General features: G+C 37.5%; 1 protein-coding gene across 1 annotated transcript; it reads right to left on the bottom strand.

The window, feature by feature from the left end:
* Positions 1-13390: 13390 nt before the first annotated feature.
* Positions 13391-16320, bottom strand: LOC131662160 (transcription factor RF2b-like). The gene is made up of 4 exons (XM_058931863.1): positions 15677-16320; positions 14851-14983; positions 14325-14409; positions 13391-14190 (listed from the first exon to the last, which is right to left on the bottom strand). Exons 1-4 carry the CDS (start codon positions 16216-16218, stop codon positions 13820-13822), a joined length of 1131 nt encoding a protein of 376 aa, XP_058787846.1. The 5' UTR covers positions 16219-16320; the 3' UTR covers positions 13391-13819.
* Positions 16321-18475: the final 2155 nt, after the last annotated feature.

Raw genomic sequence — 18475 nt, 5'->3', positions numbered from 1 at the left:
AAAAGCTTAAAAAACTATTTGAATCTGAAACTAAGAAGCTGGAAGTGGAAAATTCTAAACAGAAGGAAAAAGTTTTAAAATTATCCAAAGATGTTGGATCTCCTTCAGAATCAGAAAAATCCATTCATAGCCTCAATCATATTCTGAAAGAATATGACTCGAGCTCCAGAAAGTTTCTATCTAGAAGTATTGGCAGAAGTTATCTTGCTTCTTGATATATGGTGATTCTGGAAACAAAAGGATTGGCGTTGGCTATGAGGGTGATACCCCACACAAATTTGAACCTGTTGATGATTTGAAAACCACATACAAGCCATTGTATGATCAGTTCAAATATGGCCACTCACATGATATTAGGCTCACTTCACATGTCAAAAGCTTTAACACTACACACACCAAAAAGCATGTGGCACAACCTAAAAAATATCATGCTACCAAACCTAAAGAATATCATGTTGTTCCTCCTGTTACTTATCATGCTAAACCCAAGTTCAATCAGAACTTGAGGAAAACTAACAAGAAAGAACCCAAGAAATTGTGGGTACCTAAGGAGAAGATAATTTCTGTTGCAGATATCCTTAGCAGCAAAGAAGACAAAGCACAAAATGTCATGGTACCTAAACTCTGGGTGCTCGCGACACATGACGGGAAGAAGGTCTATGTTCCAAGACCTGGTGCTTAAGTCTGGTGGAGAAGTCAAGTTTGGAGGAGATCAGAAGGGCAAGATTATTGGCTCTGGAACCATAAGTATTGGTAACTCTCCTTCCATAACTAATGTACTTCTTGTAGAAGGATTAGCGCATAACTTATTGTCCATAAGTCAATTAAGTGACAATGGTTATGACATAATCTTCAATCAAAAGTCTTGCAAGGCTGTAAGTCAGAAGGATGGCTCAATCCTATTTATAGGCAAGATAAAGAACAACATTTATAAGATTGATCTTTCAGATCTTGAGAAGCAGAAGGTGACTTGCCTTATGTTTATTTCTGAAGAGCAATGGGTCTGGCACAGAAGATTAGGACATGCTAGTTTGAGAAAGATTTCTCAGATTAACAAACTAAATCTGTTCAGAGGACTCCCAAATCTGAAATACAAATTAGATGCTCTTTGTGAAGCATGTCACAAGGGAAAGTTCTCCAAACCTGCATTCAAATCTAAGAATGTTGTCTCTTCCTCTAGGCCGTTAGAACTTCTGCACATTGATCTGTTTGGACCAGTCAAAACAGCATCTGTTAGAGGGAAGAAATATGGATTAGTCATCGTAAATGATTATAGCCGCTGGACATGGGTAAAGTTCTTAAAACACAAGCATGAGTCTCATTCAGTGTTCTTTGAATTCTGCACTCAGATTCAATCTGAGAAGGAGTGCAAAATCATAAAGGTCAGAAGTGATCATGGCGGTGAATTTGAGAACAGATTCTTTGAGGAGTTCTTCAAAGAAAATGGTATTGCCCATGATTTCTTTTGCCCTAGAACTCCACAGCAAAATGGAGTTGTAGAGCGAAAGAATAGGACTCTACAAGAAATGGCCAGAACCATGATCAATGAAACCAATATGGCTAAGCACTTCTAGGCAGAAGCAATAAACACTGCATGTTATATTCAGAATAGAATCTCTATAAGACCTATTCTAAATAAGACTCCTTATGAATTGTGGAAGAACAGAAAGCCCAACATTTCATATTTTCATCTTTTTGGATGTGTTTGTTTTATTCTGAATACTAAAGATCATCTTGGTAAGTTTGATTCTAAGGCACAAAAATGTTTCCTTCTTGGATATTCTGAATGCTCTAAAGGCTACAGAGTATACAATACTGAAACATTGGTTGTAGAAGAATCAATCAATATCAGATTTAATGATAAGCTTGGTCTTGAAAAGCCAAAGCAGATTGAGAATTTTGCAGATATAGATATTGATATATCAGAAGCTGTAGAACCAAGAAGCAAAATTTCAGAAGCTGAAAATCTTAGAAGCAAAGGATCAGAAGATCAAGTTGCTGCATCTTTAGAGAATCTCAGAATTTCTGAAGAGCCAACAGTCAAAAGATCTTCTAGACTCACCTCAGCTCACTCAGAAGATGTGATCCTTGGAAAGAAAGATGATCCTATTAGAACAAGAGCATTCCTTAAGAACAATGCAGAATGTCAATTAGGTCTTGTTTCTTTGATCGAGCCAACTTTTGTTGATCAAGCTCTAGAGGATCCAGACTGGATATTTTCTATGCAAGAAGAACTAAATCAGTTTACAAGGAATGATGTATGGGATTTGGTACCTAGACCAAAAGGATTCAACATCATTGGTACAAAGTGGGTTTTCAGAAACAAGCTTAGTGAGAAGGGAGAAGTGGTGAGAAACAAAGCCAGACTGGTGGCATAGGGTTATAGTCAGCAAGAAGGTATTGACTATACAAAAACCTTTGCACCAGTGGCCAGGTTAGAATCTATTCGCTTATTAATCTCTTTTGCCACTCTGCATAACATCACTCTGTATCAGATGGATGTTAAGAGTGCAATGGTTATATAGATGAGGAAGTCTATGTCCACCAACCTCCTGGTTTTGAAGACTCTAAGTCTCCAGAACATGTTTTCAAACTTAAGAAATCATTGTATAGATTGAAGCAAGCTCCTAGAGCTTGGTATGAAAGATTAAGTTCTTTCCTTCTGGACAATGGTTTCACTAGAGGACAAGTGGATACGACTCTCTTCTGTAAAACATCTAAGAAGGACATTTTAATTTGTCAAATTTATGTTGATGATATTATTTTTGGAACATCTAATGCTTCACTTGGAAAGGAGTTTGCTAAGTCTATGCAGGCTGAATTTGAAATGAGTATGATGGGAGAACTCAAGTACTTTCTTGGGATTCAAATCAATCAAACTTCTGATGGAACTTATGTTCATCAAATGAAGTATGTGAAAGAACTTCTGAAGAAGTTTAATCTTTCTGAAAGCAAAGAAGCCAAAACTCCTATGCATCCAACGTGTGTTCTAGGTAAGGATGAGGTAAGTAAGAAGGTTGATCAGAAGTTGTACAGAGGTATGATTGGATCTCTTCTATATTTAACTGCTTCTAGACCTAAAATTTTATTCAGTGTTTGTTTGTGCGCTAGATTCCAATCAGACCCTAGAGAATCTCACTTAACTGCTGTTAAGAGAATTCTGAGGTATCTGAAAGGTACTACTAATGTTGGTTTAGTTTACAGAAGATCTAAAGAATACAACTTAGTAGGATTCTGTGATGCTGACTATGCTGGAGATAGAATTGAAAGGAAGAGTACTTTTGGAAGTTGTCAATTTCTTGGAAGTCACTTGATCTCCAGGTACAGCAAGAAGCAAGCTACCATTGCCCTCTTAACAACAGAAGCAGAATATGTTGCTGCTGCTGGTTGTAGCACACAAATACTCTGGATGAAGAGTCACCTAGAAGATTATCAAATATATGAGAGTAACATTCTTATCTTCTGTGATAATACTTCTGCCATATGTTTATCTAAGAATCCTATCTTACATTCCAAAGCTAAACATATTGAGATTAAACATCATTTCATTAGGGACTATGTTCAGAAGGGTGTTCTTTCTTTAAACTTTGTGGATACAGACCATCAATGGGCTAATATCTTTACAAAACTCTTTGCTGAAGATAGGTTTAAGTTCATTCTGAAGAATATTAGTATGGATTTATGCCCAGATTGAGAAGATGAGAAGATCTTATGTATGGCTAAGTTCTGAAATGTGTTGGGACTATGTTTTTTTTAGAAGTTCTGATATTGATCAATTAGAAGTTCTGATTCTGTTATTACTAACGTTTCATTATCTAAGTTGATTCAGAATCTCTTTTAAAGTAAAACAGCTGTCACCAATTTTCCAGAAAATGAACACGTGTTCACTATTTTTGGACAAGCATGCGTGCAGTTGAGGAGACGCCGCCCTAGGTAACTGTGCAAATCATTTCATTTTGTCACTTTATCTCTCCTAACTTCATATCTCATTAAATGCAAATTGATGTCATGCTTTTCTGTAATCATTTCACTTAAACCATATTGCATTTATTATTTTCTTTTATCCAACCTTTTATATACTCCTCTTCATCTTCATTTCATCTTTTTCACTCTCTCTCTCTCCTCATTCGTCCCTCTCTTTTTGCATTCAACGCATAAACCCTAGTTTGTGTCTGCATCTTTGCATTTCACCATGAATCCTTCATCAAGTTCTTCAAACCAAGCAGAAATGTCTTCCACTCAACTGGTTTTCAGCAAGCGTGGTTTTGCTCCATTGAAGACCTGTTCCATTCCTGCTTCAGAAATAGAAGTTCTCTGTGAATCTTCAGTGGATTTTGAAAATCTGAAAGTACATGGTTTCAAACCTGAAGCAAAGACAATGGCTCAAGGCTGGTCAAACTATCTTGATAGATTGGTTGGACCAATTTACCCGGCTCTTGTGAAAGATTTCTGGGCTCATGCAACGGTTACCCCAACTGCAATCATCTCCTTCGTGTTAGGGCATGAAGTTGTGATAACTGAGAAGTTGTTAAGGAAGTTGTACAACTTGGAAGATGAAGAAGGATGTACTGGTCCTATTCATGGCAGAGTTAGTTGGCCACAGGTTGATAGAAAAATATCAAATGCTACTGGTACTGAATCTCATAAAACTGGTGTGTTGAGGCCGTTCTACCAAGTTTGGACTGAGATTATTCTGGGATCTCTCCATCATAGAAGAAGATCGTTCTCCTCATCATACATCAGTCCTGATCATAAATATACTCTTTTCTGCATTGGAAGAAGAATTGAACTCAACATCTCCAACATTCTTTTTCAGAATTTGCAGACTGCTATTAAAGAGTCTAGAGATGAAGAACGTGAGAAGTATCCTCACCTTCCAAAAACTGCTATTCCTTTCGCCAGAATGATTTTAGACATTCTGATAGAAAGTGATTTGATGGATTCCCTTAGGACTATTGGAACGTCCAAGTTTTTTGGAGTCATTCAAGGGCACGTTATTAATGGTTTTGATCTGCAAAGGTTGGAACTTATCAGGGAAGTAACTTCTGTTCCTGTAATCTTCCCAGACATTCTGACCAAAAGAATTCCGGTTGAAGGCTTTGCTACCTTGTTCCAAGCAGATCTTAACAAGGCAGTCAAGCGCTATTTGGAAGCTTCTGTGAGAGCTCAATCTTCTGTTGATCCTGCATGGATTCGTGGAAGAGTGCTTCCTTCTATGGCTGACCTTCAGAAGAAGGATAAGAAGAAGCAAGAAGCAAGGCTGAAGAGAAAGGCTCAAGAAGAAGAAGCCAAGCAAGCCCAGAAGCAGAGGGTCACCTTTAATCCTGTCAAAGTAAATTCAAAGGAATATCAAGAGCAGCGCATCAGGGAGTCTTTCCGTGCTAAAAGAACTAACAACATTCCCATGCAAGTATACCAACCCCCTCCTTCTGAACCTCAAACTTATCTTCCCATTCCAAACAGTACCCAACCTCCTCCTTCTGCACCTCATAACTCCTTCATCATACCAAATCCTCCCCCACCATCTCTTTATGCACCTGTTTTGAACCCCACTCCACTAAATGTCTATCCTTCCACACCTTCTGATATCCCATCCTCATCAATCCTCCCCACAGATATTCCATCTTCATCCACCACAGCAGCTCCACCCTCTCTATCCCATCCCTTACCTACCAGAAAATCCAACCCATATTGCCTTCTTTACCCTGACTACAAATTCACCTTCAACCCTCCTGAACCTGAACCTCATATCTTCCTGGAGTTGTTCAAGCACGAATTTGTCTCTAGGCTGGATCTCTTGCGAGATGCCTTCCTAAATGATCTTGATGATGTTTCTACCAGAAACCTTTGGAGAAGCTTTCGACATGATTTTCAGGTTGAAGCAATGAAAGTCCAGAAGAGACTAGTGGCTGCTGCACCTGGTTATGCTGGCTATCAACTAGAAGCTGATGATGGTGTATACTATCATCCCATCAGAAACAGGAGAGTTCTTGAGGAGAAGATGTTTGTTGATGAATTGTTGGATAATCCTTGCAGGGAGATTGTGGTTTGGAGACCTAGGTATCCAGTTCTGACTGGAGACTTCAATTTGGTCATTCCAGAAGTTGTTGATCCTCCAGAAGTTGAAGGTCCTTCTGCTCCAAGGAGTCTTGCTGCCATTCTTCAAGCTCTTGAGAATGGAGATTCTGATCTTCCTGCTCCTGAGTATGAAGAAGATGCTTCTATGGGAGAAGCTGATGCTGAAGATCATCCTGCTGAGACTAGTCCTATTGAGGAAAATCATGATGATGATCTGAAAATGGAAGCTGCAGTTGAGAATGCTGTCCCTCTGGACAGAAGTTGTGAAGCTTCTTCTGGTGAACCCTCTCTTCTGGTGAAGACTCTAGAGGTTATTCAGAAGAATCAAGCTGATCTAGCTTCTCGTATGGACAAGCAAGAAGACATCAATGCTGAGTTCCGCTCTTTCATGGAGAGGCAGACTGAGAGCAATGTTGGGATTCATGACATGCTGGCAAAGATTATGTCTAAGCTAGGGTCGTCTTAAGTCCTTTGTGTCTTAGTAGTTTCTTGGTTTCTTGCATCTGTCTTCTATGCATCTTCCTTGTACCTTCTGATAATTCTCTTTTGCTATCAATGAAAATTATCTTCTTTTCTCTCATATTGCTTTGTTTTTCATCTGAATCTTTTGTGTTTTTTGATGTTATGACAAAAAGGGGGAGAAAATGTGAAAAATGATCTGATTTATATTATCAGTTGCTGGGAGTAAGTCTCCACATTTCTAACAAAACTTGCAAGTTCCATTTCTTTGAGTGTTTTGCAGGAATTGAAGATATTCTTAAAAGCTCAACATGAGAAGCAAAGACATGGGGAAAAGCAATTCTGTATAGAAACAAGCTCATGGAAATTGAAGCAAGCTGAGTGCTATGAAGCTTCAAGATCAGAAGCAAGAAGGAAGAATGTTATGATATTCTGATGATAGAATATGCTCTAACATATTTCTTATTCCTTATATGTTCTGATGCATGTTTAGTTCTTAATATGCTCTGAAACATTATTGTTTATGCTCTGATACATATTATATGTTCTGATACATATTTTATGCTCTGATTCATTCATGCTCTGACTTTTGTCGTGTAGTTTGTTCTGTAACATTTCAGGATGTAGAGATGCTCTGATGATGCTCTGGTACATTCAACAATGTTCTGATACAATCTAGCATGCAATGATTCAAGAAGAAATTCAAGCTCTGAAGCTGTCCTATGGAAGAAAGAAGCAGAAGCTATGAATGTTCTAAAGATCTAAGCATATGTGATCGTCTCAACTGAAATGGAAAATACTCAGGGAAGTCCTTTATTTATAAATTTCTTCCAGTATTTATTTCAGGGGGAGATTATTTATCTCAGGGGGAGACATTTTCACACACTATGTTTATATGCTTATACTATAACTGTGTAATTGTCTTTAGCCGTCTGATATTCTGATTGCAAATTCATATCATTTATATATGTTTTTGTCATCATCAAAAAGGGGGATATTGTTAGAACAAGATTTGTTCTGATCAATATTCTTAGTTTTGATAATAACAATGTATATGAATTTAGTATGAGATAATGTGGTACTGTAATCCTATGCAATTTCCATTTCAGGAATCACATAAAGAGTATGTAAAAAATCAGCGCAAGAAGCACTGACTCAGAAGGTTCAGCATGCAACATCAGAACATGGTCTGGAAAGACATCAGAAAATGGTCAAGCAGAATCAGAACATGGTCTATGGAAGCATCAGAAGGACTTGAGATCAGAAGCAGAAGCACTGAAGTTCTCATGGTATCACGCTAAGAAGCACTTCAAGGTCAGAAGACAAGAAGATGCTCTGCACCAAGCTGTTTGACTCTGATGATATTCAAACGTTGTTTACACAAACATCAGATCAGAAGCAAGTACAAGATGGCAGGCTACGCTGACTGACAAAAGGAACGTTAATATCTATTAAAGGAAACGTTAGTAGACACAGCGAAAGCAAGGCTCGAGGTAGTTGACAAAAGAGTGAAACATTAAATGCAATATTGTGCGGATTACGCAAAGCATTAAATGCTCCCAACGGTCATCTTCTCAAACGCCTATATATTTAAGTTCTGATGAGAAGCTGAATACAACACTTGCGCAAATATACAGAAACGCTGTCAAATTCAAAAAGCTCTCAAACTTCATCTTCAACCTCACTACATTGCTGTTGTAATATATTAGTGAGATTAAGCTTAAACTTAAGAGAAAAATCCCAGTTGTGATAATAGCTTTTTAAGAAGCATTGTAACTCTTAAAAGAATTTGTTTACATTAATTTGTAAGAACTAGAGTGATCAGGTTGTTGATCAGAATACTCTAGAAAGTCTTAGAGGGTATCTAAGCAGTTTGTTCCTAGAGTGATCAGGTTGTGATCAGTATACTCTAGAAGACTTAGAAGTTATCTAAGTGGAAAACCATTGTAATCTTGTGTGATTAGTGGATTAAATCCTCAGGTGAGGTAAATCACTCCAAGGGGGTGGACTGGAGTAGTTTAGTTAACAACGAACCAGGATAAAAATCATTGTGCAAATTGTTTTTATCTTATAAGTTTTAAAGCTACACTTATTCAAACCCCACCTTTCTAAGTGTTTTTCTATCCTTCAGATAGCGACGTGATGGTGAAGTGATGCATTACCATGGTTGGTGATGATTTTGTTGTTGTCGTTGATTTTCGACATTTAATTGATGATGTTTGATTGTTGATGAGATGTGTTATGTATGTCGTTTTGTATGGATGTCACATTCATTGAGTCACATCCATTGCATAAAGCGACAATGACCTTAATGGCAAAAGCGACGGTGGCCTTAATGGCAAATAGCGACGGTGTGCCCAATGGCAATTTTGAGACGGTGGCAATTTTATTCCAAATGGTACCACATGCATTTGCATAAGTCGAGTCACATTTGGGTTGCATTGATTTACTTGGATTGTTGTGATGATGAGATGTTTGTCATGACGTGATGATATAATAATTTTGAATTGAATATATTGTTGTAGTCGAGTAATAACATTGTTGCCGTTGGAAGTTGTTTTGTGATGGAAATTTTTATAAGATGCTATGTATTGAGAAGTGGTGAAACATGTATGATCTTTTCTTTCCTTTGAATATTATCACACGTTCCTTTATACTGTTTGATATCTCACCCCTTCTGTTTGAATGTTACCCTTTGTTGGTAACATGCATGTAATGACGTGGAGTAGCCGTTTACCTTATAGCTCGATTCGGTGTGTCTATGCTCTGATACATAACACTCGGGGGACGTTTGCGATAATTGTTGCTTTATATCATTGTGTTTTGATTATGTTGTTACATTTTATTGAAATTCATTTTTGTTCTCTTGTGAGACATGTTGGATAGTTGTTGCCTTGTTGGCAAAGATATTATGACTTTGAATTTATGTTGTTCTTTGAATTCCGCTGCGATATTATGAACTATTCCTGGTTGAATGTTTAATGAATTATGCTTCCACCGTTATATGTGTTATGTATCTATGATCATGAGCATGATTTGTGATGTGTTCTTAGTTGATATATGTGACGCCTCGAATCATGATGTTTGTTTTGAGATTTTGTACTATGGTTTTTCCTATTAATTGCGGGGTAGATTTGGGGTGTTACATTAGTGGTATCAAAGGAGGTCGGTCCGTCCGGTCAAGTGTCGAGTCGTAGTGTGGTATAACAATCGTGTATTGTTATTTTGTGCTGATTGCTTTTGTGTTGTAGTGAAGAGTTGAGATGGCTGGAAGGAATAACGCTGCGATTGTTGCTGCTTTGGAAGCAATGGCTCAATCTTTGGAACATCAGCCGAATGTTGGTGAGAATGCGGCGTCTCACAATTTGGCTACCTTCCAAAGAGAGAATCCACATGTGTCCAAGGGAACCCATGATCCTGATGGCGCATTGACATGGCTAAAGGAGATTGATAGAATCTTCCGTGTGATGGATTGTACTCCAGACCAGAAGGTTCAGTATAGAACTCATATGCTAGCAGTTGAGGCTGATGACTGGTGGCTAGAGGTTTTGGGTGAGGAGATCACTTGGGTTGTGTTCCGTAAGGAGTTCTTGAGGAAGTACTTTCCGGAGGATGTTTGTGGAAAGAAGGAAATCAAATTTCTTGAGTTGAGGCAGGGGAATAAGTCGATTGTGGAGTATGCTGCTAAGTTTGGAGAGTTGGCTAAGTTTTACCAACATTATGATGGACCAACTGGTAAATTTTCTAAGTGTATCAAGTTTGAGAATGGGTTGCGCCAAGAAATCAAGAAGGCGATTAGTTACCAAAAGATCTGTGTCGTTGTTGATTTGGTTGATAGTTGTCGGATTTATGAGGAAGACAACAATGCTCATTATCGGGTTATTAGTGAGAAGCGGGGCAAGAGTCAACAAGGTCGTGGCAAGCCTTATGATGCTCTAGTTGGCAAGGGGAAGCAGAAAGCTTATGAGGGCAAGAGGACTAGTGGGGGAGGTGCACCTGCTGGAATTGTGTGCTTCAAGTGTGGCAAGGCTGGCCATAAGAGCACTATGTGTATTGCTGATGCCATGAGGTGTTATCGTTGTGGTGAGATTGGACATACGACACCTGCTTACAAGCATAAGCAGATGGTTTGTTTCAAGTGTGGTGAAGAAGGACACACTGAAAGTAAGTGTCAGAAGCCCAAGAAGTAGCAAGCTAGTGGAAAGGTGTTCGCCTTGACGGGAACTCAGACCGCTAGTGAGGATGCACTCATCAGAGGTACATGTTTCATTAATAGCATTCCTTTGATTACTATTATTGATACTGGTGCTACACATTGTTTTATCTCTGCTGACTGTGTTGAAAGATTGCGTCTTGTGTTGTCTGCTATGAACGGATAGATGGTTGTCGATACTCCGGCTAAGGGATCGGTAACTACTTTTCTTGTGTGTTTAAAGTGTCTTGTGTCGACTTTCGAAAAAGACTTTGTTGTTGATTTTGTTTGCTTTCCGTTAAGAGGTTTGGATGTGATCTTGGGTATGAACTGCTTAGAGCATAACCATGTCCATATTAACTGTTTTTACAAGTTGGTGAGGTTTTCTACTCCTGAAGAGGAAGGTGTGGAATTGTTGTTGGCTAGACAGTTGCGCATGTTGATGAAAGAAGAAGTGAAAGTGTTTGCTTTGGTTGCATTGATGTTTATTGAGAATCAAGCGATTATAGATGAGTTGAAGGTGGTGTGTGAAATTCCTAAAGTTTTCCCTAATGTACCGCCTGAGAGAGAAGTTGAGTTCTCTATTGACCTTGTACCTGGTACTAGACCCGTGTCTATGGCACCGTACAAGATATCCGCATCAGAGTTGTCAGAATTGAAGAAGCAATTGGAAGAATTGCTTGAGAAGAAGTTTGTGAGACCTAGTTTGTCGCCGTGGGGAGCTCTAGTGTTGTTGGTTAAGAAGAAGGATGAAAGTATGAAACTTTGTATTGATTACAGGCAATTGAATAAGGTGACAATCAAGAACAAGTATCCACTTCCAAGAATTGATGACTTGATGGATCAATTGGTTGGTGCTCGTGTATTTAGTAAGATTGACTTGAGATCAAGTTACCATCAGATTAAAGTGAAAGATGAGGATATGCAGAAGACGGCTTTCAGGACACGTTATTGACATTATGAGTATTCCGTGATGCCCTTCGGTGTTACTAATGCGTCGGGAGTATTTATGGAGTACATGAATCGTATTTCTCATGAGTATCTAGATCAATTTGTGGTGGTGTTTATTGATGATATTTTGATTTACTCTAAATCGGAATCAGATCATGCTGAGCATTTGAAGTAGGTGTTGCAAGTCTTGAAAGAGAGGAAGTTGTATGCTAAGTTGTCCAAGTGTGAGTTATGGTTGAAAGAAGTTAGTTTTCTTGGTCATGTCATTTCTAGTGATGGCATTGCCATGGATTCGTCTAAAGTAGATGTCGTGTTGAGATGGGAAACTCCTAAGTCGGCTACCGAGATTCAAAGCTTCTAGGGATTAGCTGGTTATTATAGAAGGTTCATTGAAGGTTTTTCTAAGTTGGCACTTCCGTTAACGAAGTTGACGTGCAAGGGTAAGGATTTTGTGTGGGATCTTCATTGTGAAGAGAGTTTTACCGAGTTAAAGGAGAGATTGACGTCGACGCCGATTTTGATATTACCTCATTCGGAAGAATCGTTTATGGTTTATTGTGATGCTTCTAAGATGGATTTAGGAGGTGTGCTTATGCAAAATGATAAAGTTGTTGCTTATGCATCGAGGCAATTGAGAGTTCATGAGAAGAGTTATCCTACGTATGATTTAGAGCTTACTGCTATTGTGTTTGTATTGAAGATTTGGAGGCATTATCTCTATGGTTCTAGATTTGAAGTGTTTAGAGACCATAAGAGTTTGAAGTATTTGTTTGATCAGAAGGAATTGAATATGAGACAACGAAGGTGTTTAGAGTTATTGAAAGATTATGATTTTGGTTTGAATTATCATCTAGGAAAAGCTAATGTTGTCGCCGATGCTTATGTTGAGATGTTTTTCGGTTCATGGGAACCATTGATGTGGCCTTGCACTGGCGATGATTTATGTTGAGTTTTAGGTTCAAGAGAAACCAGTGACGAGTATTGGTGTTGGAGGTTGAGACGAGTATTACATATATTTGTGTAGCATTCAAGCATCATGTATATTAGAGACAGGTAGGACTTATGTCTAGTGATAAGTTAGGACTTTGGTCCAATGCTCCTCATAATGTCTCTGATTTAAATTTTGTTAGTACTAATAATCTTTGGGTTGGATCAATACATATATAAGCTTTAAACAGGACCCCCGTCAGTGAATGATGAAATTGATCCTCTTGAATTAATCAGTCACAAGTTGAATACCAAAATTTAAAATAAAAAAAATCTAATATTTAAAAAACACTCCTATGTGTTTTCCTTCATCGTATTACCCAGCTATCAAAACAAGCAGCGACTCGTTAAATAGGCCAGCTGCTAAAGAGACAATGCTGCCTTATCCATGTTCTAGTATTGGGGCCCTCCAAGTAGATTTTGAGTATTAATGTCTTGTAAGACAAAAAAAATAGACAAGAGTTAAAACGTACATCACTGAACCATGAGGGGGTTGGCATTCTTATCACCAAGACTTTAAAGACAAAGGACAGCTTCTGTTAGAAAAGCCAAAATCATAATACATGGATGAGATCTTTCAAAACCTTATCTTTGAACTCATGGTTGATGAAGACACTTATTACTTAGAGCTACACAAAATAAATGCAGTACAATCACCTAAGACTATAATGATAACAATAACAAGACATTACTAAAAGTACTAGAAGTACTTCTTACATATCCTTTTCCGTTTTGGATAATGCATTTCACACATCCTTGAATTGGAACAATACAACAAATCACAGTTTACATAATTAGTATCATGTAAATGGTGATACACATGACCAGAGAGGAATCAAAAACCATCTCAACATATAAAGACACCAAGAAAAGAGAATGACCTTTCATTCCTAATATTACAACCCACAACACCAAAATGCCACGCTTCGACATGATTGCATGAGCTTTTTGCGACAAAACCACAAGGGCACGTCCCCTTTTTGGGGAGCATCCTTAAGAATAAACAATCAAGAATTGATTTTTAATCTAAGTTGAATGTTTAATGAAACAGAGAACTTTCATTTATATGACTACATGTCAACACTATGGACAGACGACAAGAATGGAATACCATAAATAAGTCAGCAGGTCAAGAAGTTTTTTAGGTTAAAATCAAAATGTAGTGCTACTCTCACTTGCAGATATTGAGGGACCTTCAGATTTCACGAGGGCTGATCCTTTACTACTGATGTCAAGTCCCTTAAAACGACCGAGGTGATCGTTTTGCAACATTTCTGACATTTGGTGAGAATTGGTTTGTTGCAGCTGATGAGTTGGCATGTTAGATGGAGAGTGACCGAATTGAGGAAATTGTATGTTCTGGTGACTAGAAGGACCTGAATGTTGTTGCGGCATTGAAAAGAAATTTGACCCTGCGAATTGCATCGGGTGCATTCCAAGATTATAAGATTCAGAGGGGTTCATTGCCTCTCCAGTAGCAATCTTAAGCCTCTCAACTTCCTTCATCAACGCATCATTAAGAGCTACATAAAATCAGAAACAAATTTCAACATCATTAATTAATTTTAACGAGATTATCTTAAAAACTATCATTTGAAATATGTAAAACATGTATCTAGTTGTATCATAAGAAAGTGATTTAGTTAATAGTAGCTACCATCTCGAAGGTTTGCCTGTTGTTCCATAGCTTGCAGACGGAGCTTAAGGTCGGTATTTTCAGTACTCAGACCACTTGTGTCCCTCTAAAAAGTCAACAAGTGATGAGTAAGATTCATCAGTCATAAGTTTGTGCATACAAACTGAAGTCGACAAATATTGAAGCTCAATTGAAAACAATATCCATACTAGGAATTACTAAAATAATTTGTGAATTGAAATTACTATTCTGTGACATGATCAAGAAATATGTAGATTTCAGTACCCAAAAAAAAAAAGGATTTTGTGAAGCGAAATACAAGAAGAGTATGTCCACCGTCCAATAATGTCATATCATTAGAATCCTCAGACAAAAATCAAAAGCCACAAAAAGGAAAGAAACTGCAGTATCATATCAAAACCTAGCATGAAATGCAGCTCCAATAAACAAAATGGGTTGTTGTGTCAGATTAGACTCAACATCTAAGTGTTTTTACTACGGCAGAATAAAAATACAGATATTCTTCTGGATATAAGTTGACACCAACCTGATATAATGTCAATTGAGCAGAGAGAGTTGTGGCCTCTGTTTGAAGGGTCTGAACCTTGCGCTCAAGCTCTTGTATATAACGGGCCTTTCTCTCTTTTGAACGCGCAGCAGATTGTCTATTCGCAAGTATTCTATATACATAACATAACAACAACACTTATGAGTTTATAGTCGAAACAAATCCAAAACAATTACTAAAATGCAGTTATTGAAAATAATCCGAAACAAAAGTATCATCTTTGGCATAAACCTCAGTAACATTTCCATCTCCCATCCCATTTCAAACACTCAACAAGGACATAAAGTTGTTAGAAATTACAATTCCACAGTAGTTGTTTACTTCTAAATGCATTCTTCTTAAGAAATAGCAACCAATGAAAAAGATTTTGAATAATCTAAACCAAAAGAGAAAGATTCTATCTTTCCTCTAAAGATTCTATCATTAGATTCAACATAGTTTATACACAAAACAAGGAGATTAACAACGATTTCGAGATCTCCAAAGTTCACTCTTCACACAACCACAACAAAATCGTAATCATCAAACAACAACACCAAAATGACAATACTAAAATTCCTATTTCAAAATCAACATTCTAAAAAAGCATTAGTTCGAGATCAAATGATATTTGTTTACCAAAACAATCATAATCAACTACTTACATTTTCAAATTTACAAATAATCATGTATCTAATATCAACGCAAATTAATCACGAATTAATAATGACAATTATAATGATTATAATTTAAGAACAGATAACTTGATACATTATCAAATGAAGATAAATCAATAAAAACAATTATAGCAATGATCAACATAAACCTCTTGGCACGCTTTGGATCCTGAGTCCAAAGCTCGGCGAGTTTATCCGGAGGCATAGCTTTCTTCGCATCCATGATCTCTCCAAGCATACTCGTCGTCGACGTCGTACCATCAACAGAGCAGCTATGTCTATGCCTCGTCCTCGGCGTAGTAGCTTCATTCAAACTCTTCTCTCCATCATTTTGACCGCTCGTCCCCGCTCCGTTACCGTAACCGCTTTGATCCGATCCATTTCCGAGCTTCTCCACGTCAATGTAGGTGAAGAACAGATCGTCTTCCGATCCGATCTCCTCCAGGCTGGCGGTCGAGGAGCCGCCTCCGTTCAACGGATTTGACGGTGATAGTTCCATCATTTCGTCGGGGAGACGGTAGTTGATCTCGGAGTGCGCTCTCCGGTGGTGAGAGTGGGATTCGCCGCTGTGTTGAGCGGTGGCGACACCGTTGATGCTGCCGCGGATGAAGGGGTTGGGAGGGGGTGTTGATGATGTGGCATTGGGATTGTAGTTTGAGTTTGAAGGTGGATCTTGCAGATGTGTTGACATTCTATTCTATTCTGTTCTCTGAGGTTTTTCCAATCGAGTCTCACGAAAACACGGACAATGTCTCTCTCTTTCTTCTTCCTCACGTTGTAACCAAACATTACAATTGGCTTCTTTATTTTTGATAAAAAAAAAATTGGAATAGTCTTTTTTTAATAATTTAATGTATTTATAAAATTGTATTTTATTTATGAAGAAAATGTATAATGGGGTGAAAAAAGTTTATTAATGTGTTCCTTAAACCATCCCAGCTACTTTTTGTGTTGAGATAGACCCCGGATTTGAATCTACGACTTTTTATTTATTTATCATTTAAAAAAAATTTGAATAATGATCATCCTAATTTTTTTCCGTCTATACATTGGTCTCTTTCGTTAAATGCCCTTAATGGAAGTTGACATGGAGTGACACAAGAGAATTTTTCTTGACACGTGACATAATGAAGTGGATTTAGATTGATTATATTATTTTCTAATTTGTTTTTTATTTTTTTTTCTTTTATTTTTTTTGTCCAAAAAAAACACTTAATATTTCCTCTTTCATTCGTAAACCTAAGATGTCTTCTTCTCATATTGTATTATCATATTTCTTCACCTTAACCATTCAATCAAATCTGTTTCAATGTCCTCTTCCATTTCAAGGCGAAACAAATTCATTTCCTTCCATTCCACATTTGTGAGCAACTATTTAGGAAGACTGTGTGTGTCATGCTTGTATGGTGTCCTACCATTGCAAAAACGGATCTAACAAAGGAAATTTTTTCTTAAGATGTCCATTTTGACAGATTAATATCTTCTTTATCTCAAATGATTTGTGATTTATAATACCATTTTGGCAGACTAATGTCTTCTTTATTTCAAATGGTTTGTGATTTATAGTATAGTGAAACATGTTTGGCTATGATCGCAGGGTGATGAAACTTGTAATTTATTTATATAAGATGTATACATGACAAGGAAAACATGTTTCTGAAGTTGTGAACGAAGATGGGAACAAGATGAAGGAGTTGGACGATGTTGATATTTTGAAGGAGTTGCACAAATCCTCAAAGAAGAAGAACAAGAAACTTCGGAAGAAACTGAACTTAGAGGCTAATAGATGATAAAAGTTAGTTTGTAATCTGTTAGTTGGCTAGGTTGTTAGTTAGTTAGTTACATCAGATAGCTTGCATGATAAGCTATTATCTCTTGTATATAAATACTCTTATGAGCATCCATTAATAGCATGAGAATTTGCCTTCTATCTTTCTCATCTTCTTCCATATTACTGCTTTCATGATCTTCATGTGTAGACCATAATATGGTATTATCATCTTCGATCCATCCTTTCACACTTCCACATGCATCTCTATTTCTTATTCGTTAGTCTCTTCTTGCTACACAATCTTTCGCTTCACGTCCCATCTACTTTTTCTTTCTCTTCTACTGCATCATGCATCCACGCATTAATCCCACTCGCATCACAAATGGTGATGTTGATTCTGTCTACTACGTAGATCCGTGCGAAGGCCCAAACTATGTGAGCATTACACCGCATTTGAATGGTTCCAATTATATTTCTTAGTCATGATCCATGGAAAGAGCTCTTGGATATAACAACAAGCTATCATTCATCAATGGCTCTATTCCAGTTCCTAATCTCACTGATCTAAATCGCTCAGCATGGGAACGGTGCAACTGTCATGTTTATTCATGGATCTTGAATTCTGTGAATCCCGCGATTACTCCAACTATTATGTTCTTGGAGAATGCTTTTGATATATGGAATAATCTCAAGGAAATTTTCGCTAAAGCTGATCGCATTCGTGTGTCTAATCTGCGTGTTAAGATTAATAATCTCAAACAAGGTACCAAATCAGTTCTTGATTACTTTACTGAGTTACGTGGATTATGGAAAGAGTTGAATTCCCACAGACCAATTTCAAGTTGTACTTGTGTTCATCAATGTCGTTGTGAAGTTATGCAAAGTGCAAGAGACTTTTAGCTTGAAGATCAAATCATACAATTTTTAACAGGTCTAAATGACAAATTCTCAATCATTAAGACTCAGGTATTGTTGCTGGATCCTCTCCCTTCTATAAACAGAGTTTATTCCATGGTAATCCAAGAGGAAAGTAATAATATCTCTTTACTTCCTAAACCTGATATTACTTCAAATATTGATGAGGCTAACACTCTTATTAATACTTATGATTCGAGAAAACCAAATGATCGGGGTAAATCCTTCAATTCCAAATTGGCACTATGGTGAGAGCTTATGC

This window comes from Vicia villosa, linkage group LG3 (genome assembly GCF_029867415.1).
Source record: "Vicia villosa cultivar HV-30 ecotype Madison, WI linkage group LG3, Vvil1.0, whole genome shotgun sequence".
In the NCBI taxonomy this organism is placed as follows: domain Eukaryota; kingdom Viridiplantae; phylum Streptophyta; class Magnoliopsida; order Fabales; family Fabaceae; genus Vicia; species Vicia villosa.
Note: the sequence above shows the minus strand (reverse complement) of the source record. Positions and strands in the feature narration are given on the sequence as shown.